The sequence below is a fragment of the Erpetoichthys calabaricus genome, chromosome 3 (genome assembly GCF_900747795.2).
Source record: "Erpetoichthys calabaricus chromosome 3, fErpCal1.3, whole genome shotgun sequence".
In the NCBI taxonomy this organism is placed as follows: domain Eukaryota; kingdom Metazoa; phylum Chordata; class Cladistia; order Polypteriformes; family Polypteridae; genus Erpetoichthys; species Erpetoichthys calabaricus.
Window position 1 is genome coordinate 71,693,706 of NC_041396.2, and position 24,316 is coordinate 71,718,021.

General features: G+C 38.2%; 1 protein-coding gene across 1 annotated transcript in view; it reads right to left on the reverse strand.

The window, feature by feature from the left end:
• Positions 1-24,316, reverse strand: part of LOC114649660 (doublecortin domain-containing protein 2) — a 54,718-nt gene that overhangs the window by 24,605 nt on the left and 5,797 nt on the right. The window contains exon 3 of the mRNA XM_028799119.2: positions 2,631-2,707. Coding sequence (XP_028654952.1) covers positions 2,631-2,707 — 77 coding nt within the window. The remainder of the gene's footprint in view (positions 1-2,630; positions 2,708-24,316) is intronic.

Genomic DNA, 24,316 nt, shown 5'->3' on the forward strand with positions numbered 1-24,316 from the left:
TGTACCAGAAATTAAAAGACCCATTGTCCGCAGAAACCCGCGAAGCAGCGAAAAATCCGCGATATATATTTAAATATGCTTACATATAAAATCCGCGATGGAGTGAAGCCGCGAAAGGCGAAGCGCAATATAGCGAGGGATCACTGTACTGCTCAAAAAGTTAAGGGAATCCTTAATCATCACAGTCTAACACCAAGTCATTTAAGCTTCAAGGATATTGATCTGTCCAGATAGGATGCATAAGTGATTGTGAATCAACTCCTCTTGCTTTGGTGCAAATGAAAGTGACAACAGGTGCACTGGAGAGGCAACAGCAAGACAACCCTCAAAAAGGGAGGAGGCCACAGAAAATTGCTCTCTCTTTATCTTTCCTGTCTGATTCTTCTCTAGTTTTGCATTTTGTTATTGTCCTTGTCAGCACAGGTAGCAATGAGGTGAAACCTGCAGCAGATTCAGGTTGCGCAAGTAGTCTAGCCCATTCAGGACACACATCCACATAGGCCCTTGCAAGAAGGTTAACTGTGTCTCCCAGCACAGTCTCAAGAGCAAGGAGAAAAGCTGGACAAGGCCATAGAAGGGCATCAACCCAGCAGCAGGACCAGTATCTACTCTTATATGCGAGAAGGAACAGGAGGAACACTGCCACTGATTCTTAGTGTGATGAGACAAGTCACAAAATCAACCGGAATGTTCAAGCAAGTTATTGAAAAAAAAACAATTTAAATCTGTTAAGTAATTCCCTTGTTCGCTATCTAAGCGGAGGTAAGGTATGCCCTGAGGCTGGAGTGTGAGTGAGGAAGGCCCTGCCCCCTTCCCCTCGGTCCATTGCGTCTCTCTCAGATTTGTGCAAATAAATCGGTACCATTAGTGAACTATGATACTTAGCACAATGAGAGAAGTCGCAAAATCACCGGAATGTTCAAGCAAATTATAGAAAAAAACCTGATTTAAATCCGTTAAGTAGTTCTCTCGTGAAAAGTGGACAGACATATAGACAGACAGACAGATGTTGGATTTTATATATATATACTACATATACATGGTGGATAACAACAACCCAGGACCAACATCAGTTGTGTTGGAGAGGCATCTCATCATAATAAGGTCAGACATAACCGCACAGAAACGTAAATGAAGATTTGGAGAACACAAAATGTGAGTATTCCTGTATTCATCGCCAAGGATGGATCTAAATTGGTTTACATCATACCTGACTGGCAGAACTGAGCATGTCGCCCCCTTGGCAGCGCAAAGTCCTACACCCACAACGTCACCTGTGGTGTTCCACAGGGCTCTGTGCTGGGCCCTATCCTTTTTACTATCTACATGCTCCCCCTTGGAACTGTCATTGGCAGACATGGTTTATCGTTCCATTGCTATGCCGATGACACTCAGCTTTACCTCAGGACTACTCCCACCTCCTCTACTGCTCCTCTGCCAACATCTACATTGTCTACCTGCCTGGAGGAGATAGAGGCATGGATGAGGCTCAATTTTCTTCAGTTGAACAGATCCAAAACAGAAGCCATCTTAGTTGGTACATCACATCATCTTCGCTCTTCTACCATCACCAGTATTACTTTCTCTGGCCAAAATATTCCTCTTTCCACATCTGTTACTAATTTGGGTGTTAGTATGGACTCCCAACTTACTTTTGACACCCACATCAAATATCTCTGTAAGTCATCTTTTTTCCATCTCAAGAACATCGCCAAACTCCGCCCATTACTCACCCTGGCAGAGGCAGAGAAACTCGTCCATGCCTTTGTCTCTTCCAGGCTGGATTACTGTAATGCACTCCTCATTGGGATTCCTGGCAAGAGTATCCAGAGACTCCAGTATATTCAGAACAGCGCTGCCAGGATCCTGATGAGGGTGCGAAAGTATGATCACATCACCCCAATCCTGAAAACCCTTCACTGGCTCCCTGTTTCATTCAGAATAGAGTATAAGGTCTCCCTTCTTACCCACCAGTGCATTTATGGACATGCCCCTCTTTATCTACAGGAACTCCTTACCCCTCATAACTCCTTACGTTCCCTCCGCTCTGTACACACTAACACTCTTCAAGTCCCCAGAACTAAGCTCAGCAGCATGGGTGACAGGGCGTTTTCATCGGTGGCGCCGAGGCTGTGGAATGCCCTCCCTGATTACCTGAGAGCCCCACAGTCGACTGAGGCCTTTAAGCGAAACCTCTTTTTAGAAAGTCATTTTGTTAAAGTATTTTATAGACTCTTCTGGTTTTTTTTTAATTTTTATTTTTTTTTATTTTATTATTCTATTTTTACTCTGTAGCACTTTGGGATTGCTAAAATATAAAGTGCAATATAAATAAAATTTATTATTATTATTATTATTATTATCTGTGAGAGACCGTAACACTCTGTTACGAGGAAGTATTCTAAACTATCGACTGTCCTGAAATGCAGTTTTTCATTATGTAGGGGATTTCAAGCCTTTGATTACATGTAAACAAACTGAATTGGACAAATAAAAAAGTTTCAGAATTTTTGGAGATAAGAACATCACACATGGTGTAATACCTTCATTCGAGAAGTGCCTGCTATGGGTCACAAACATGCTGACACTTTATAGGTGAAGAAAAATGAAAATAAACAAGTAGTACTCACTTTATAGTGCAAGATTCATGAAGAACTTTTTTCCATCTTGCAGAAACAATGATTCTGCTGTGGACGACTGGTTGTATCTGCAGAATAGCAAAGAACAAAAATAAATAATTAAATAAATAAATACATTTTAAAAATTTAATATTGCTGCTTGACGAATAAAACAAAAGTTTTTGATGAATATGTTCCACACACATTGCTAGGTTCTGTCAAGCTAATATAGTGCTTTGAGTAGGTTAGAAAAGCACTATACAAATGTAATTAATTAATTAATAATTCAACACACTGAGTGTCACAATAAATTTGTAGAGTCATTGATTTCATTACATACCATTTATTTTAACATAAATGTATTACAACTAGTTTTACAAAAAGTTACAAAGCATTCTTTTAATTAAAACAGAAGGCTGTATGCATTGACATCACACAGGACTACAATAGTTGCTGCATGTTTCCTATAGCATTTCACAATCATATCGCCCTTGGAATGTCAAACATAAAGACAAGCTCGTCTTTTTGAACTAATTAGTTGTTAAAGTTACAGTACTAAACGTCTGCTTAACTATGTACAAATGTTTTCTTTATAGGCAAAGTTTCAGCAAGGGCCTTTCATCCATGTCATGAATCCATTTTATGAGCCTACTTTTTCTGCTCCAAATTGCAGAGACCATCCTTGCAGCAGCAGGACAAAGTCAAGAACCAAAACTGGCTGTGGTGCCAGGACATTATTAGGCACACTCACCTGTGGCAATCAAAATAGCAACATGTATGGATAGTCTGGAAGAGAACTGAACAAACTGATGAAAATTCAAATTAACAAAGACATGAAGTATTGATATAAAAATTCTGCACAATAGTCAAGTCATCATGAAATCAATTTGGATTCCCAGCACTGTAAGTCAGGCAACACTAGGTGCTGAATAATCATGAGGATCAGTATTTGTTAGCTTTAAATACAGACGTAGAATGACAAATGATCTTGTACTTGCAAGACAATTGTGTTTTTCCTCTTGCATCACAAATACAACCATGTTAGGTTAACTCCACCAATGTGGTTGTGTGCATGATAGTGCGCTCCTCCTGTTTTCCATCTAAAGATGCCGGTAAAGACTTCAGCCCACTACTCTGAACTAGTTTTTAGGGGATTTGAAAATGGATTGATAGAAGGAAGTTTTTAAAAATCATTGTCTATGTTTTATTTGTTCATGATATAAATGGCTTCTTTCATTTTTTAATTCTTCCTCACAAAGTATATTTCTTGTTCTATAATGAATGCATTGTGAAGACAATCAGTTCAACAACAATCAATTAAAAATATCAAAGTGCACAAAATCAAACCTGTCTGTGAAAAAAGTCAAGAAACATTCTTACATGAGATACTATTGAAAATTATGGAAATACTGCTTTATTTGAGAGTGCCCTAAAAGTGACTTGACTGACATTTATTTATTGTAATCAAAGAATATAAAAAATAATGGTTGTCCAACATTTGTATCAATCAATTTGAAATTAACAGACACATAAATAACAGCAGTTCCATCCTTGTGTTTACTATAAGGTGCATTACTGAAATTAATCATTCCCAGACCTGGTATCAAATGCCAGTGCTCCTGGTGCCCCCTTGTGGCCATCTTATTTATATACAGCACACCTATTTTTTTAAAGCAGCTTCTGTCAAAGTACATTTTTTTTAAAAAATAATGCTGTCAGGATACTCAATGAATAAAATGATAGCATCTCTATTCTAAACATTTTCTACAATGTTCAAAAATAATTTGTTCAAAACATGCAATTGACAATCACTATCAGCAAAATGCTCATACATGGTACTTATTTATAAAATGAGTGTATCAATGTTTGAGATCACTTGTAAGATTTGTAAGCTGTAAACTGTGAAATTGCACCACATAATGTCAACTGGATGGTATATCTTAATTTTTCAAATTGTATTGTTATGTGCAGAAAATGAATGCTGTGTGTCTACAATAAATAGTTATTGATGCTTTTAGTAATTGCTTGTGAAATGAACAGGAGAGGCTGAAGGAATGGCTCAGAATTAATGTATGTAGAGTAAAACGAGAGTGACTGCTGTCTACACTAGAACCCACTTATTTTCCAAACAGTTCATTTTTTTCCTTTTCAGCTTCAAGTGCAAAGCATGCATCAAGCCTGGATGGGACTGAAGTCCATTTACACAAATCACACACATCTTTGTTTGCAAACTCCACAGCAACTGGCCTAGGAATCAAACAGATCACTGGAGATGTGAAGCAACACCTCTAAAAAGTGCAGCACAGCACTAGCCTATTGTAAAATTAACAGATCACGTAATAAATAATGATGGAGCACTTAGTTTAAAGCCATTAGTAAACTGTTATGCTCCATTGCAGAACTCTGCATGTTAGTTACTCACAGCATAAGGTGAAACAAAAAGAAGAAATGTAAGGATGCATTGTACTTTACAAATAAAAAGTGTTTATTGCCAAAGTTAAAACCACGAACAATTTTCCTAATGATAGTTTTGGCTGAAATAGACTGTAGTATCCAAAATGAAACTCTTCTCTATTATGTCTGGAATTTAAAGTTTATTTTAATTAAAAACACATTGTCTCTGCCCTGCATTTTCATTAAAAAAATGTTCTCAGACAGCCAAAGCATTACTGCTGTAATCATAGTTGCTTTTCTTTAAACATATACAGTATATAGTAAGTTAAATCACTCTGTGTATATTCTTCTAACTTCAGATAATCCTAAGTAAATATACAGAAAATATTGAGCTCAAGAATTTTACAGCAGGCAGAAACTTTTACCGCTTGTTATAAATGAGACCCTACCATTGATACCCCATAAGGTCTTTATTTTTGGCCTGTGGAAGACCACTGTGTTTTCTAACATCATTGTAAAAAGAAAATTCAATGATTTAAACTATTTATGCACCACTTGTAACAGGTATGAAAATGCAGTATAGCAATACTGAAGGGACAACACTGGAGGGATTGTATTCCCCTATTACTCCCAACAACAAACCAAAACTGTTGATTGAGGATAGATCATATTGTAGGAAAGTGGAAAAAAAAGTTATATTATTAAATTATTTATCAGCTTTTCTTTTGCCAAAACCAATAATTAATGAAACCTTCAGTAAGACTCCTAAAATCCTTCATATATTGCTGGCAGGGGATTGAGTTATTAGACTTTAATAAAGGAAACTGAACTCTACTTGCTTTAAGAAATAGAAATAATATGATCTATGGATAAACACAAGGGTTATACTATAGAAACACAACTGCTTGTATGGAAACATGCATAACTATCATCCCGATTCTGCTGTGTTGCGTTTATTTACGGATTTTCTGTTCTTCACACATGAATAGGGTTTAATTTCAAATTACTGTAATTTGTAAATCTCTAAAATTGTCACATTATAAATCTCAAACAATATCTCTCACATTGTTTGTTAAGTTACACATTTGTTGCTAACTTCATCTGTTTCTATGGTGTCATGTCATGCACACTTAACACTTTCTTGCTATAATGCACAACTTTTAATGAGACTGTGAAAAAAATGTCATACTACATATGTACTTATTTTGAAAATCTATTAAAATGCAGATCTTTACTCCACATCATTATTACTGACCCTTGTTACATAGTAACATTTCAATATGAGAAAGTAATACAGCAGTATTTAGACTGGTTGTTTACTAGTTCTTAATTGTTCCACATTTATTTATTTGGCTAATGCCTTTATCCAAGGTAACTTACAACATCCGAGATACACTTTTTTTTCCAAATAGAGCACAGGCAGGTGAAGTGACTTTTTCAAGGTCACAAAGTTTCAGTAGTGGGATATAAACCCAAAACCTCAGGGCTTGAAATCCAAAGCCTTAACCACTACACCACACTGTTTGTTTAATTTAGCTTGGCACAAATTAAACCCAAGCTTTCAGTAATGATCTTTGGGACTGGCTTTAGTTGGAAGATTCCTTGTTCTTTGCCTGTTATGTCATCGGAAAAGTGACTCGTTCAGTGGCACCCAGTTGATCTGTGATACAGCTGTCTTCCACACTGATGAAACAAGGTTTTACTATACCTTCTTGTCAGATTACAGTGCTGGTCATGAGGTTTTACTTGCAGCTGATTGGTTCACAGTTTACTCCTAGCAAGCCAGTCACAGCCTGCTTCTTGGATGTTCAGTGTTGTCTTTAAATGGCATTCTTATGTTTTTACCAGGCCCCTGCTCGTTAGTCTTTCTTTTACATTATGAAGTTTATGTTATTTTTGGTTGATTATTTATTGTTATTTTGCATTATTAATGTTTTTCCTTGTTATTTTATATGTGTTATGGGTTTTTAAATATTTTACTGCGGTGTCAGTTCTGTAAATTATGATCCTTGTTCTCTGTCTGTAAAAGCACATCAACCACACATAGAGGTGGGAAAAGATGAAGAGGAAGAAGTAGTTCTCTGTCTGTTGAATCTGGTGGAGCAGAGGGATGGGGGCTTCCCAATGCTGGAGTTGGGGAACTGCCTCCATTGCTATTTAAGAGCCAGCATTCCAATTAAAGGCTATATTGAAATTGTGGCTAAACTTTCTGCTTTTGGCTCTTCTTTGCATTTCACATTTTGCTTACTACAGTAATTTTTGAAAATTGTCTTTGGTTAATTAACTTCAGCTTTGCTTTTTTGATTTGGATTTCTCTTTTATGGATTGGATTTATTTAATTGTAGGTTTGCATTTTGCATGTACCTTATTGTTGATTTCTGTGCTGCTGCTTTTGTTCTTGTTTTTCAATTTTTTTTAATAAACTTGTAAATATAAAGGAACATTGATTTTTTTTCCTTAACAATTATAAATATATAGACAGAGCCAGAGGTTTCACAGTTTCTCTCTCCCTCGATTCTGAGGCTTATGGACTTTCAAAGCCTTAGACGCATTGTTGGGCCTTCGCAGGTGATAAGCACCTTTAGTTTAGAGGTAACTCTTAATTTATGGTTAAGACTTACTGGAACTTTGAGGCCAGCGTTTATGAGGTTTAGTAACATGTTAGAATCCTAGCACATTTACATCTAGTATCTTAGGATTCAACTCTCCAGTTCAGGCAATTGTATTGTTCCTGGAGCCTTTCTGGTCCCAGGAAAAGCAACACGAGCTCTAATCAGATGAAATTCAGAGGTTTAACTGAAGTCTGGCTTCCATCTGTAGGCTGCAAAGAAAATTAGGTCCATCCAGCAACTGAGGAATATATTTCTGGACTTTTCCACACACTGAAATGCAGACTGTAGACAAGAGGTAGGAAAATGAAGGTACTGTAGAGCTACACTGTAGGTCTGTCTCAACTCTGTTGTTTTAAAGAATGCCCTTGTGTGCCATTATAAGTGTAGGCAAAACTGACAGACCTACTTGGTCTTAGACTGCTTTGAGATGTATTTTCCAAAATTCACTTTGGAAGGGAGGGGAAAGCTGCCTTTCTCCTAAACAACACTGTGTTTTTCTATATGTAGCTTGCTTAGAAAAGTAATTGACCTATCCAGCTGTACATATTAGATTATTCATTCAGGATGATCTATTGTCAAGAGTAAAACAAGTCTTCAAACAAGTAATGCGCTATAGTGCCATTTGAAGACTTAAAACACAGCAATAAATTCCTTGCTATTTCATTAATTTCCAATTCTACATTTTCAGTATAATTGTTTCTTAAAATTAGGTGGACAGTTTTAGCATGGGAATTATGTTCAATTCTTTTCATTGTTTTACCGATGCACTATGTCTGCCTTAAATAGAATAGTGTAGCAAAAATAACAAAAGCAAATCCCTAAATGTGTTTTAGTGTTTCAATGTGAATTGATGAGTGCTATGGGTATGCATTTCCTGTATTATTAAGATGTCTCCAGTACCTGTTGGGTTCTATTATTATTATGATTATTATTATTTGAGCCGCACGTTGGTTCAGTGGTAGTGCAGTAGTCTTGCGGTAAGGAGACCAGGATTTGTTTCCTGGGTCTTCCCCGCGTGGAATTTGCATGTTCTCCACATGTCTGCATGGGTTTTTTCCAGGTGCTTTGGTTTCCTCCCACTGTCCAAAGACATGTATATTAGGTGAATTGGCAATGCCAAATTGACTCTTGTGTGTGTTTAGTGTGTGGGTGTGTGAATGTGTTCGCACTACGATGGTCTGGCGCCCTTTTCAGGCTTTGTTCTTGCCCTGCACCCTATGCTGACTTGGATAGGCTCCAGCCCTCCTTCACAACCTTGGTTTGTCCAAACCAAGTGTAAAACAATCTGTTAGTTTTGTAAATAACATTTTAAGAATGTATTGTATGTGAACTACAATGTATGTTGATCAAAATTAACAACGTTAGTAATTAACAATTAACAAATTTCCTTCTGGGATCTTAACGTCTTCCTAAACTAAAAATTAAGAAATGATTGAATAGTAGTATATGATGGAGCATGGAGCATGTACTGTATGTGAGATGTAGGTTACCCTTGCTGCCTTGTTCTGTAATACCCTATAAAATTATGTCTCCTTTAACTACTCCCATGTTGTCAACTCTGTGTTAATATCTGGCATAATTAAATTAGTAAATAATAAGCCTTTAGATCTCATTTTATTGGGCATTGTCCTTCTTAATATGCCATCTAAGAGCACAGATTCAGAGAGAATATATACTGTGACAAGAGAGGACACTTCCCAAGGCCTCAGTTTTTCTCTGCACACAGCAAAATGTCAAAGAGGCCAAATTTATTAAAACTGAAATGATTATTCAAAGTTAAATAAATTAGGGAGAAAAAAACTCCTAAGAAACAAGCTGTCGTCTCTCTGGGTTAACTTAAATTACTACTAAACCTTTGTCAACAAGGATGGGTGAATTAGTCATTTGTCCACCTCCCAGGTACCATTAAATGCTCACCTCACCTCACCACTTCCCTCTTCATATCTCTCTGTTAAGCCACTTTTCCATTCTCTTTAATGCTTTGCTGTCCTGAGATGAAGAGTTGCTTACCAGGATGTAATACAGCAAGTTATTACTGACTTCTGTGTTATACATGTAGAAGTTGGGGAACATAGATTGAGACATCCAAGCCTTTACTCAGATATCTGAAGAAGTAAAGGCATTCATGAGACTTTAAGATAACTAAGATTTGTTGGGCCAGCTTCACAAATTTAGCTGCTGACCCTCTCCATAGCACCCCTTCCTGTATAGAGGTGTACCTCCTGCTATGGCCAGCTCTCTGGTTTTTGTGAAATTGATTGAGAGAACATTGTCCCACCACCACTATCTTAAATGGCAAAACTCTTCGCTGTAAACAGTCTCGTCTTTTTTGTTGATCAGACTGCTTGTAGTTGTGTTATCATCAAATTTAATGATAGAGCTGGAACTGTGTTTGGCCACATAGTTATAGGTAAACAAGGGCTATAGTATCAGGTTCACCATACAAGTCTGTAGGTTTGGAGGAAGTGATAAAACCAATCTACACATGCTGGTCTCTGCCAGTTATATTAATTTTTAGAGGTTGATACTTCGTCTCAAGCTGAGGGTGCTTGGTGATCTGCTTTGATAGTACAACAGTGTTAAATTTTATAGTCTATAAGCAGTACTCTGGCATTTTATTAAAGAGGCATTAAGTGTAAGGGATATTGTGTCCTCTGTGAGCCATTCGTGAAACTATATCAGCTAGAGATGGTCATATTTTCTGAAGTTTTATGTTTAATATGACTCAGCACTAGTCTCCCAAAGAATTTCTTCACAGTGAGAGCAAATTACATTGATTGATAATTATTGGGACTGACCACTATTGCTTTTTTTTGGCAAAGGGATAATTATGGCATTTTTAAAGAAGGTGGGAGTGGTATTTTCTCTTGGTATGACATTAAATTGTCAGTGAAACTCCAGATAATTAATTGCTACAATTTTTCAAATTACGAAATTAAATATATACTGTAAGCCTTAAGAAAGCTAAATTTTAGCTTCAGAATCCTTCTAATGTTGTCAATAGAGCCAAGGGGAGATCAATCATGTTGGTCTGAAAGAACTCAAAAAAAAGTGTTTTGTTATGTGGTCATAGCAAATACTGTAAGCATTAAGTTAGCTGGGACAGAAAATGTGTATGGGATGAAATTTGGCTTTAGAATGAAACATGCAAGCGTTTATACATTGGCCACACTTTACGGGAATCCCAAATGCTGTTGTTGTATTCTGCCTCAACCCTTTCTTGTTATTGACGTTTACCAAGTTAAATTGCTTGCCTGAGCTGGAACATTGCCTTTCTTGTAGGTTTCACCTGTCTGCCTAACTTTGAGTCTTTATTATCTTAGTACATGCTCTGCTGATCTTTCTTTGTATGTCTTCAACCTGTGTCTTCAACACCTATGAAGCTCTGTCTGGCTATAAAACTAATTTGTATAATGCTGCTCTTTTCCCACTAAGTCCTTCTTGTCATCTCTCTTCACATTCCTCTTTAATTCCTCAGGCAGAGTCTTCCACATACCTAGGGTTGGACATCTGTGCTATAGTCTAAGAGCTTAGAGCTGTCAACTATTACCATGTACTGAAGGGTGTCAGAGACTCCATTTCTGCTTGGTCTTTCCTCTCTTACCTGCTCTCTTGTTCCTTACCAGATTGGCAATTATAAAAATGAATATGCTCCCCAGAATTAAGTTTATTAGCACTCTAGAGTGCTGCTTCCTTCCCTTTTTAAATACTAACGCACCATCAAGTCACTTGTTTCTTTATCGCTCTGGAATCACAAAAGGCCATTTATGAAACAATCCACACTGATCTTCAACAGTTTATATGGGGGTGTCTCTGCTTTGACTTTGAGTTACATCATTTAATCTGTACCCCTAAGCCCCTTTCTGGCTTCTCATAGAAACTAAATATATTTCCCCCCTTTGTCCTATCTCATTTCCCATTTCTTTCTAATACATTAATGTCTCCCTCTCCTGTTATAGGCATTATTAATATCTTATTCATTCAAACATAGACACAAGTTGAAAAATTAATGGTTCTACAGCTGAGTTGGCACCTCTACAATGTTTTTTTTCCCAACTCAGCACTGAATATTGGAGGTTGCCATATGTCGTCCCTTCCTTAGTGTCAGTCGGGCATCAACACAATTAATGCATTCCCTTTTCTCAGATCTAGGTATCTTATCCCTTCTACATCCCAACCCCTGTGATTTACAGGCATTCTTTCTTAAAAAACTGTTGGCAAAAATATTAATCACCAGCACACAGTTTTAAGTCTGCCCACAGGATATACCCTTTTCTTTGGAGATGCCAACTTCAAAGTGTTGTTTTTTTATATATTTAAAAATTCACTTATTGTTTTTTTTTTTTTGTTCTTTATTTTGCCTTATACAATTTCTTGTATTAGAAATTTGTTAGTTTTCGCATATCCCTTGGGGTCAGAGCACAGGGTCAGCCATTGTACATTGTATTGTTGCATCTTTTTCAGTTTTAGTGATGACTAAAATAATTAACAACTAGCAAAATTTGTACCATTAAAACATAAGGAAAGTTGTTTAGCTCCTGTCTGCCTGTCATTTTGTGTTTAAATAAAGATTTCTTTTTACAATAAAAAAAATAAAATAATTTCATCATTCAAACACTGAAGAGCAAGTGCTTATTCATTTACTTATTTATGCAGTACAAGGTTCACCACACTATCCTGCAGATACTTATAGCTGCTCTAAATCAATATCACACCTTTCCATCTTTCTATCTACTAATCACAGCTTTCTGTTTGTGAGCACCATTCAAAAGGCCCTCAACTGTGTTGGGATCTGGTGACTGGGACAGCTCATATTATTGTCATGCTTTTCAAACCACTGTGCCTTGTGAACATCAGTACGTTAGTCAGTCTTCATTAGTGAAGCTGCTGCTGAGTACGCCTCAAGAAGAAGCAGACACCTCATTGAAGTCATGGTAGTAACCAACACAATGAGCAAATCTGTCTGCTCAGAAGTTTTATATATGATCATATGATATAATAATGATTGATTATTTATCACAATGATCACATCTGTGCATCTTTATATATAATCTTCATTTGGATCTTGATGTTTGTTTGTCCACGAATTCATGTTCCCCTGACACTGCCTTGGTTGTTACTTTTCTTTACAAACACTGTCGATAGCGCTCTTTGTGTTTAGATCTGACATCAACACCGTGCTTTGTGTTTAGATCTGGCGTCGACACCTGCTTCGTTGTTGAGACTGTGGTTTTTTGTGTTTCTATCGACCGTTGTTGGCAGCACTTCGTCCAAATCGAATGTTCACCCACTTCTTGGAGTCGGCAGTCAGAGTATATAAGTCGGACACACTTCTGTGATTTTCCATCAGTTGGCGTTTGGAGTTCAAGAAAAAAGCATTGGTTCTCCTTTACTCTTTGGATTACCAAAAAGCAACCTGCCAGATTGGAGAAAGGTTGACAAGAGATCGTGAGAGGAAATGACAGCGTCATGAAAACGAGATGGACTGTGAACGGAGAGAAGCAGAAATGCTCCTCCACCACCACATAATTACTATTCGGACAGTGATTCCGAGTAGGCCGTTCCTATCGAATAAATGTCCAAGGGTTTTGTTTTGTAATTTTGTTTCCCTTATAAAAAATCATAATGTTGTGCGACGAAGGGCCCAGTTCACGACTGGCAGCCGCGTTTAAACAGGGAGCCCTTCACAGACAACTTTAACACGCGCAAGTAGTTGTGCACACATGGCTAGTTTAATATAATTTTTATTCATTATTAATTAAAATTTAGTTTTACTTTGTTGAGCAAACCCCGCTGAATTCACTTTGCCCCGAGTTCGGTGTAATCACAGAAATTTTTGTAAACTTCGCTTAACTCCACAAAATGCATTGAAATCAATTAGGAAGGAGGAATTGAAAAGGTTTTGAGTGGATTATAATGGGGCAATGGTCTTTTAAGTGTTCCTGAGGTCTAGGGAAATGTCTGCCAACAATTCTGGACTGATTATTGTGGCCAAATATATGATCTGAGCTGCAAGGCTAACCACTGTGACTCAAACAGCAAAAGATACAGACGGAACAAATAACAAAAATAAAATACAACCAATGGTCACAAACTAGCAAAAAATAAAACATGGGTAATTGTGCTGAGAGAGCAACAATCTTTGGACACACATTGGCTGTCCAATGAAGCGGCTGCGAGGGACTGCCTTGTTCCAATGGCAGTTCTGAGCACAACGGGCATGCCATTTTTGTTCGCCATGTATCTTTGCAGATGCTTCACACTTTTTTCTTCCATCAAGAATAAAGAAATGCCTTGTAAATAGTAATAAATCTTTTGTTTCTAATATGTCACATTTTATCCTCTGTTTCCTGATAGGGGGAGGGCTCCTTTAAGGCTTGTTTTGAGAGCATTGCTGAGCACAAGCCTAATGTGCAAGCATAACTAGCCATGTGGTGCTGTGTTGCCTGTGTATAGTGACCAGTTATATATACAGTATATGCGTTGACTGTACTAGAATGCACTGCAAGTTTGTTGTTTATTTTTTGAAAAACATGTAGAATGGAAAATCTGGCAGTGTTTCGCAACCTTTGTGGCTTCAGGACACATTTTGACCTTTGTAAGTTCACTGACGACCCACATACAGCCTTGAGGGGATGAAACAACCACAAATGTAAGAAACAGATGATTTGTTACAGACAGAAACAAATATCACCCAGCACTGTTTTTGGGTGAGAGTGGTTTAAGCACATCTCACTAGCTGAAACCAATTTTTTTTTCCTTGTATGCTTGTTACACAGCGAGGGCCAAGTCATTAATGATCTTAAAGTAGGCATGCATTAAAGTTCTACCAGTAACTTTGCCAATTTTGTTGTGATATTGCAGTTAGACAAGGGGACCACTTCTCTTGAAAAATCCAGGCAGATCCCAAAAATCACTTTAACTATTTACAAAGGCACCCAGTACAATCTGCATAGCCTTATGAGCCACAACTTGACTGAAAGTCAGTATTCACTCTGGAACCAGCTACCCAAGGGTATGGACCTCAAGGTTGAATCCTGACTGAATATTGACAAAGTAATGTTTTTGTGGTGTTTAACATCTTAATTACATTTTTTTAGATATTTATTACTCTTATCTGAATCCTGCACAGTACCAACATGCAGTATTATGATAAAGACTCCATGGCTAGCAAGAGAATTTATGTCAGACAGTCTTACTCCAAGAAGGCACTTTATTTGAAGTGCTGAGATCACACAGATAGTAAATGTATGATTTGGAGCTATGAGATCATCAATGACAAGCATTTTATATTTCAGCTTCAACAAATGTACTAGTGAGTGTCGAGTATAAGTTCCTCATTCACACTGGTTATTTGAATGATGATGGTTTAGTGTGTAATTTCTTAAACATTCATCTGACTTTAACCCAATCACTCCACTTGTCCTGCTCATTTAGGCTACAGTACGAATATAGTGGAGACTGGAGAGAATGTGATTGAATCAGAAACAACTATACCAAGTCAATAAAATATTCAAGTTGTCTAATGTCTTCACAGTTCATAACATGGACCTCTAAATGCATATTGTCTCACTGGATATAAATTAACAAAGCATGTTTGACAAATTATCTATAACAGCAGAAGCTAACCTGTCAACAGTGAAGAACGCACAACATAAAAGTACCTCCAGAAGGTGGGTTAAAAATGCAGTGTGTCTTTACCACTGAATTTATTAGATGTTGAAACGCAGCCCTGCTGACCCTTCATTGCATGGTTTGGAGGGTACTGCTGTCTGAATACTGCAGCTTTGAAATGCATTCACTTCAACTTATACAACGCTGAAATTTCATCATAATGCTGAGGATCAAAAACGTTTCACTAGGTGGAAACAATTGATGAAAAGCTGTCTACTTTTAGAAATAAACTGTTAGTCCAGGATAGTTTTAGATACCAGGTATCAACAAAGTTGTTCTCCCTGGAAATCTAACGATAGATTGGACTTATCTTAATGGATTTAATAAACCATCCATCCATTTTCCAACCCGCTGAATCCGAACACAGGGTCACGGGGGTCTGCTGGAGCCAATCCCAGCCAACACAGGGCACAAGGCAGGAACCAATCCTGGGCAGGGTGCCAACCCACCACAGGGATTTAATAAACTTATCTTCAAATTAGTATTCTACTGATAGTATATCTGTGATTTGTAAGTGCATATTGATTCTTTATAGATTCATTTATATATATTATTTATCCATCCATCCATTATCCAACCCACTATATCTAAACTACAGGGTCACAGGGGTCTGCTGGAGCCAATCCCAGCCAACACAGGGCACAAGGCAGGAAACAAACCCCAGGCAGGGCGCCAGCCCACCGCAGGGCACACATGGGACAATTTCGGATCGGCAATGCACCTAATCTGCATGTCTTTGGAATGTGGGAGGAAACCGGAGCACCTGGAGGAAACCCACGCAGACAAGGGGAGAACATGCAAACTCCACGCAGGGAGGACCCGGGAAGCAAACCCAGGTCTCCTAACTGTGAGGCAGCAGCACTATCCACTGCACCACCATGCCACCTATATATTATTTAGTTATACATAATTATTTGTAAATTGCTATTCTTTTCTCTTGTAACTTTTCTTTTATATTGTGTAAAGTACTTTGATTCCTTGTATGAAAATGTGGTATAGAAATAAATGTTGTTGTTTTTGCTGGCATAATGCAGCCCATCGGCAAAAAAAAGAAAATAGATTTACAATAGATACAAGAAATCAGATGGCAAGCTTTGCACATCCTTATTATAAGCTTTGTGTACAAATGCCATACATGAATGTGTTTACAATTTCAGATCTGAAAATAGCAGGTCCAGTATATGAATCTTCAAGTCCGTAAATGTGTGCCAATTCCTTTTGATCACGGGAGCCCTTAAAATGTAAACAAAAGTAGGATTCATACTCTAAAACCTAATGCAAGCATTTTGCATTCATAAAGCAAATGCAACAAAATTAATTATTGTTCTTGCCATCTTCATAAAAAAGAATAAAGCAGCCTTAAATATAAAAGAGGGTTTTATATTTAAGGCTATTTAATATAGTGGTCATTTAGCACAAGCCATGATAAAATAAATAAAATCATATAATTACAAGGGTGTAGAACATGACATGCCAGTACCTCATACCTATTCAGTTTTGAGGCTCTCATTACACTTAGACATTTGTCATCTAGATTGGGTCTAGGAAAAACAGCCATATCCTCAGAGTGCAAATTAAGTAACTATTTCATACACCGGCCTACACAGCATACCATAAAAGACATGTTCAAATTTATTAGTCTTTAAAAAGACATCTTGCGTAGTGCATAGAAATTACGGCACTATAATACACACACTTTAAAAGCAACATCCAATGTGCAAACAAAGAAGTGTTTCTGCAGCCAACCTTCTTTTAATAACTTTAATTCAGGCCAGAATAACGTCGCCTGAGGAAAAGTGCATTTGTGCCACCCATCTACCGTCAACCCTCACATCCCCTTCCTAACCCAACTGACTTCATAATACAGTGAATTCTCTGAACAATGGACAAAAAAAATAAAAGTTTTGCTTTTGGGAAAATATGAAACAATAAAAGAAGATTAGTTTTAAAACAATAAAATGCAAAATAGGCTTTAAAACAAATGTAAATGTTTAAAGTAAAACACCTCCTGCATGCTTGTCTAAACACTTTTGTTTGTTACAAGCTAAAAGGTGTGGTGCAAACTTATGAGACTTGGGGGGGACCCAACCAAGTCTCAGGTTGAAATCAAAAGTGAGAAATTCTGTGCTGCATTGTTTAAAAGTATGATCAGCTCTCTGTCAAGGAGCCAAGTCAGCCAGTGGCATGTGGGGAGTCTTAATTTGGCCTTGTACTCTTCACATTCACTCCTTCTGCCATACTAAAATAGTTAGAGCTAAAAAAAACGACTTGAGAATTCATTGAATAATAAAGCATCATTTGCATACATTAGCAATGGTACAGTAAAGAGGAACTATGGGTAAATGTTATAATCATTAAACTTTGATACTTTGACAGTGGTTTACACCAGCCATCCGGAGAGCTTAGGTCTACCAGTCAGTTGTCTCTTGTGGTCCCTCGTACTAAGTGTAAAACTAAGGATGACAAGGCTTTTGTGGCCGCTGCACCACGTTTGTGGAATTCTTTACCTTACTACATTAAGAACATACCTTCAATTAATCTGTTTAAAACCAGACTGAAGATTCACTTTTGTTCTCTAGCTTTTGATGATCTTCAGTAATACTGGTAATCTTATCTTCTTACTCAGTGGTTTGTTTCACTTTACTGTTGGTTCTATCATGTTTTCTGTATTTTATTTTCTATATAAAGCACTTTGGCACTTTACATCAGCATTATTGGTATAGTATTAAATGTCCTCTATAAATAAATTGACATTGACATTTAATTTAATTTTTATATTAGACTAGTGTTTTTAGTTCTAAAGCCTAAATACAAATTGTATGGATACAGTTTATGGGTTTTCAGAGTTAAAAAAAATAATAATGGTGCTATCACCATATGATCTGAGGTTCAGTCTTGGAGCTAACAGCCATTTAATACACAACCATTAACTCACACAGTGTTTTTTATCATTCTTTCAAGTAAACCCGTGGTTCGCTAGCGAATCGGAAATCCGAGAATGACAATCAGTTTCTGTTCCGTCCGATATGTGGATGGATGACATATCATGGAGGGTGGGTGCGTCTGGGGAAATGTCATTTAATTAAATAAGCATATCTGTACTAAAGCGGTTTCATTTTGTGAAGACGTGATTCTGTTGCCTTTGCTGACACCGACCGCTGGCAGAGTGGAGCACAGCAAGTTTAGTTCACAGATTGTGGTGTTCGTGTGCCAGCCACTGAGTCGGGGAAGCCGCTGGGTTCGAGTCTTTGACCGTTATGTGATCTATATTACTGGCAAAGTGGATTAGAGCAAGTGCAGTGAACAGGTTGTGTTGTTTGGGCGCCACCTACTGACTATGGGAAGCCGCTGCGTTTGACTCTGGGGCGTGCGCCACGGCGTAATATGCACCTCGGTGGGAAGCCGCTGCATGATGAAATATCATGGAGGGTATATGCGGTGGTGTGGGCAGTCGCATCCGTGCGGCTGTACAACCTGGCGTGCACGCTTTACCTCAGGTTTAGTTCACAGGTCGTAGGCATGGTAAAGTTTCCATTTAATTCAATAACCCTATTTGAACTAAAGCGGTTTCTTTGTGTGGGCGCCTTCGTTCATTGTCTGTATCCATACGGGCTCGTTTACAGGTCATAGCCATACGGGCTCGTATTTGTATTACTAATCGTTGAGCTCCCTCCATTTGGATACGTGTCTCCTTTGCCCGTGCTGTGTCAAAAGCGCATTGTGGGCATGCTCGTTCATTGTGTTTATCCATACGGGGTCGTTTTGTATTTCCGTTAGTTGAGCTCTTTCATTGTGGAGCCATGATGTCTTTGCTTCTGGTGTGTGTGAAGCGCGTTGTGGGAGCCTCCTGGCACAGTGGAGTAGAGCAAGTGTATTTTACAGGTTGTGTTGTGTGGGCGCCACCTACTGACTCTGGGAATCCGCCGCATTTTGGGAAGCCGCTGCGTTTGACTGTACAGGTTGTGTTGTTTGGGCGCTCAGAGGTTGTGTTGTTTGGGCGCCACCTACTGACTCTGGGAAGCCGCCGCGTTTTGGCAGCGTTTGACTCTGGACTCTGGGGCGGAGGCCAAGGCCGCAGTGCGCATGCGCTTCGGTGCGTCCGCCGTGCATAAATTAACTGTGGTTTAGTAAGATAGATAGCACCATGCACATTTGAATAAATTGTATGTATAACATGTTTTGCACAACAAGAAATTATGCTAAACAATGCACCATTTTTCCGGCCACTACACACCACACAAAACCAGTACTCATAACCAAGTAAAATGAAGATTCCATGTTCTGTTCTTAATTCATGCCATATAGTTATAAAGCAATTTTGGATATAGTCAAATTCATACAATTCACTAGGTTCATCCATCCATTTTCCAACCTGCTGAACCCGAACACAAGGTCACGGGGGTCTGCTGGAGCCAATCCCAGCCAACAAGGCAGGAACCATTCCTGGGCAGGGTGCCAACCCACCGCAGGACACACACAAACACACCCAGCACACACTAGGGCCAATTTAGAATCGCCAATCCACCTAACCTGCATGTCTTTGGACTGTGGGAGGAAACCGGAGTGCCCGGAGGAAACCCACACAGACACGAGAAGAACATGCAAACTCCACACAGGGAGGACCCGGGAAGCGAACCCGGGTCTCCTAACTGCGAGGCAGCAGCGCTACCACTGCGCCACCATGCTGCCCTCACTAGGTTCATTCTACATAAAAGTTCCTTTAATGTTAAATAAGCATTTTAATTATCAGACAAAAACTATGATTTATAGCTGCATGGAAAACTTTCATTAATTAATTTAGTTGATTAATTAATCTTACAAAGAATTATTGTCATTAGCAAATATAATTAATTAGCTTGAATATTTTTTACACATATGTTATATTATAACTCACCAAGGAAATAATTAATGACAATAGCAAATCCTGTTAAACGGAGAGAATGAATGCTTGAAGATGATGGTGATAAATTTAAAAACTGTGATGAGTGACTGAAGTCCCTATCAAGGGGATATTAAGAGATCCAAGAGATGTTGAGATTTTCCAACCTTGCATGAAGCATATTTTCCCAGAATCCAAAATAATATTACTCTATCTATCTATCTATCTATCTATCTATCTATCTATCTATCTATCTATCTATCTATCTATCTATCTATCTATCTATCTATCTATCTATCTATCTATCTATCTATCTATCTATATGGTATACAAAAACATCAAAAGTAAAGGAAATTAAGGACTTTTTTAAAAGGCTAACCCCAGTCACATTAAACCTCAAAGCTTTTCACTTCTGAAATCATGATGAGAAGCCCCAATCCTGAAAGCAACATGCTGTATGAATGGTTCACTTCAGCCATTTCGACAGGTGGGTTTTATGCAAAAGTACATCTAAGTTAATCCATTTAAAGCCAAACGTATGCCTTGCCTTTGGGGACTTCCAATTCCTTTAAAGTTTAAAGACATTGTACTGTTTAGCACTGATCAAGTAAGTGAGTGACTGTGCCTAAAATGATCTGTAATAAACTATTGTGATCTTGAGGGGTGAATCCTGCCTTGCACAGGCAGGGCTTCATATGATCCAGGAAAGAATAAAGCAAGGTCATAAAATGGATGGATGGATGTCATTTTGCAGAGCTAAATATTCTCTGTGAATCTATTATGAAGACTGAGCACATGCTATGAATCTTAAATAATAAAACTTCAAATTCCTGGGCAAACTGTATGACCCTGAAGGTCAGCTTTTTCTGCAAATAACTATACAATCTAAACTGGTGCAGTCTCTCTGAGTGTGATGTGTGTTTCTATGCTATGAGAGGCACCTAGTGTTTGAGCTGATTTCTGTTTTGGGTTTGATGCTGCTAAGTTAGCCAAATATTTATTTATATAATGCTGTTTTTCAAGAATGAATCTGAAAACATGACCACTGATAGTAGTAACCTTAAGAGTCCAAATTGCCTTGTGAAATCATGTTGAAATATGGAAGATAAAACATAACTTGTAAAATGGTTTAAAAACTTTCAGATCCCACTTGGATGTTTTTTAGCTCATGTCTCCTTTTCATTTTTCTCTTATTTCCATTCTGTGTTCTTATATGTCATTTAAAGCATGTAATTATATGCTAGTTAAGAATCATGTGAATAGACATCTGCATTTTCTCACTCTAATGAACTTAACGCCTTCTGCACCCACTTTGGTCAAGACAACAAGCAGCATAACAATCAAATGCAGCACACACTTCATCCTTTTTTTTCTGTACATGACCTAAGGACTGTTGAATTAGTTCATGTCCATAAAACACTTGAGGGCCCCATGGCTAATGCCATGCACTGAATTCACACTAAAAAATTGTGTAAAAAACATTAAATGGTGTAAAAATGGACTACACTAGAAATGTACATACACGCAAAAAAATTCAGATGCATAAAACTGTGTGTAAGCAAAGTTTCATACAACTTTCCTTTTATAAATCCCAACAAACATGAAACTTAATACACATGCATGCATCTTAAGCCCCACCCCGACTACTCCTGGAATTACAGTTATTTGAATATGCAAATCAATATAAATAGACCCATCTGTTTAGAGTTTTGTTAACAGAAAATTGCAAACCCATGTGTAAAAAAGAAGAATTTCAGCAAATGTGAAATGGTGGTCCAGCTCAGTATAATGGAAGCATGGTAAAACGTACTATTTAGTGGCTTAAGCAGTGGTATAACCAACAAAAGGAAACTGATGGAGTGGCACAGTGGCACAAGCATTCAAAAGTTCAAGTTCAGAAAGTAGCATAGTGCCCAAAATAAAAAAAGAAGGTATCACCTATCAAAGTCGATGTGAAAAGGCGAGTTGCATCCATCAGAACTACCATCTTGTAGTTTATTTTGTCATTAAAGCAGAACACTGTAAACTTCATCTTAAAATCAATGTTTAATTTACTAGAATTTCTCAAACCCCAACTGCAGTAGCACTATAAATGCTTCGCATTCTAAGTGTTCCCCGACCCAGTCGTTAATTGCTACTTGCTTCTTAAACAGGCTTTCTCTTATGTCGTCAGGAGTGTGGAAGGCAGTGATCGCCACACAGAATACATTACATTCAAATTACAGCTCTCCGAACATTTTAGAATACTAAGATGTATAGTTGATATTTTCATGATGAAATGCAACAAAGCATGTACAGTAATCCCTAGCTATATCGCGCTTCGCCTTTTGCGGCTTCACTCCATCACGGATTTTATATGTAAGCATATTTAAATATATATCGCAGATTTTTTGCTGGTTCACGGATTTCTGCGGACAATGGGTCTTTTAATTTCTGGTACATGCTTCCTCAGTTGGTTTGCCCAGTTGATTTCATACAAGGGACGCTATTGGCAGATGGCTGAGAAGCTACCCTGCTTACTTTTCTCTCTGTCTTGCGCTGACTTTCTCTGATCCTGACGTAGGGGGATTGAGCAGGGGGGCTGTTCGCACACCTAGACAATAAGGACGCTCGTCTAAAAATGCTGAAAGATTATCTTCACGTTGCTATATTTTGTGCAGCTGCTTCCTGAAATGACATGCTGCACGGTGCTTCGCATACTTAAAAGCTCGAAGGGCACGTATTGATTTTTGATTGAAAAACAAACTCTGTCTCTCTCTATCTCTCTCTCCCTGCTCCTGACGGAGGGGGTGTGAGCTGCCGCCTTCAACAGCTTTATGCCGCGGTGCTTCGCATACTTAAAAGCAAACAGCCCTATTGATTTGTTTGCTTTCCTCTGTCTTTCTGACAGACTCTGCTCCTGACGCGCACTCCTTTGAAGAGGAAAATATGTTCGCATTCTTTTAATTGTGAGATGGAACTGTCATCTCTGTCTTGTCATGGAGCACAGTTTAAACTTTTGAAAAAGAGACAAATGTTTGTTTGCAGTGTTTGAATAACGTTCCTGTCTCTCTACAACCTCCTGTGTTTCTGCGCAAATCTGTGACCCAAGCATGACATTATAAAAATAACCATATAAACATATGGTTTCTACTTCGCGGATTTTCTTATTTCGCGGGTGGCTCTGGAATGCAACCCCCGCGATGGAGGAGGGATTACTGTATTAAATGTGAGGGCACGGTGGCACAGTGGTAGTTATGTGGGATAATGGAATAATTAATTGCGGTAATACTGTCTCTGTCAAATCTACCAACCTCTAATTCTTGTCCTTCCATTTTTATTTCTCCATGTAACCAATCACCATCCATCCATCCATCCATTGTCCAACCCGCTGAATCCAAACACAGGGTCACGGGGGTCTGCTGGAGCCAACCCCAGCCAACACAGGGCACAAGGCAGGAAACAATCCTGGGCAGGGTGCCAACCCACCGCAGGACACACACAAACACACCCACACACCAAGCACACACTAGGGCCAATTTAGAATCGCCAATCCACCTAACCGGCATGTCTTTGGACTGTGGGAGGAAACCCGAGCGCCCGGAGGAAACCCACGCAGACATGGGGAGAACATGCAAACTCCACGCAGGGAGGACCCGGGAAGCGAACCCGGGTCCCCAGGTCTCCCAACTGCGAGGCAGCAGCGCTACCAATCACCACAACTTACATTTTCTTATTCCATGATAGTGCACTTCTCACTCTCCTTAACTTGTATTTCTTTGATAAAAGTTTAGGTGGTCATGACTAAAGTATATGTGACAACATCATGCTTAGAAAATCGTTCATAGACACATACACTCAGGAAAAATGTGCACAGTGACAAATTTGTTCAATAATGTTTATATATTTAAGGAAAGGAAAACCCCTTTAGTAGTACTTTTTCCATTACCTATACTGCACACATATAAATATAATTTCAGTTATATTGTATTAGTCTCTTGTGAACTGTGATTTTACTACTGAAAAGTTTTTTTTTATCCCTGAGGAGAATTAATTTGTCAAAATTAATTACATTTAAAAATGTAGCAAAACAAAACATGTAACATGAGGAGAAATACTATATAAAAATGAGAGAAAACAGAAATCTATGAAAATAAAAG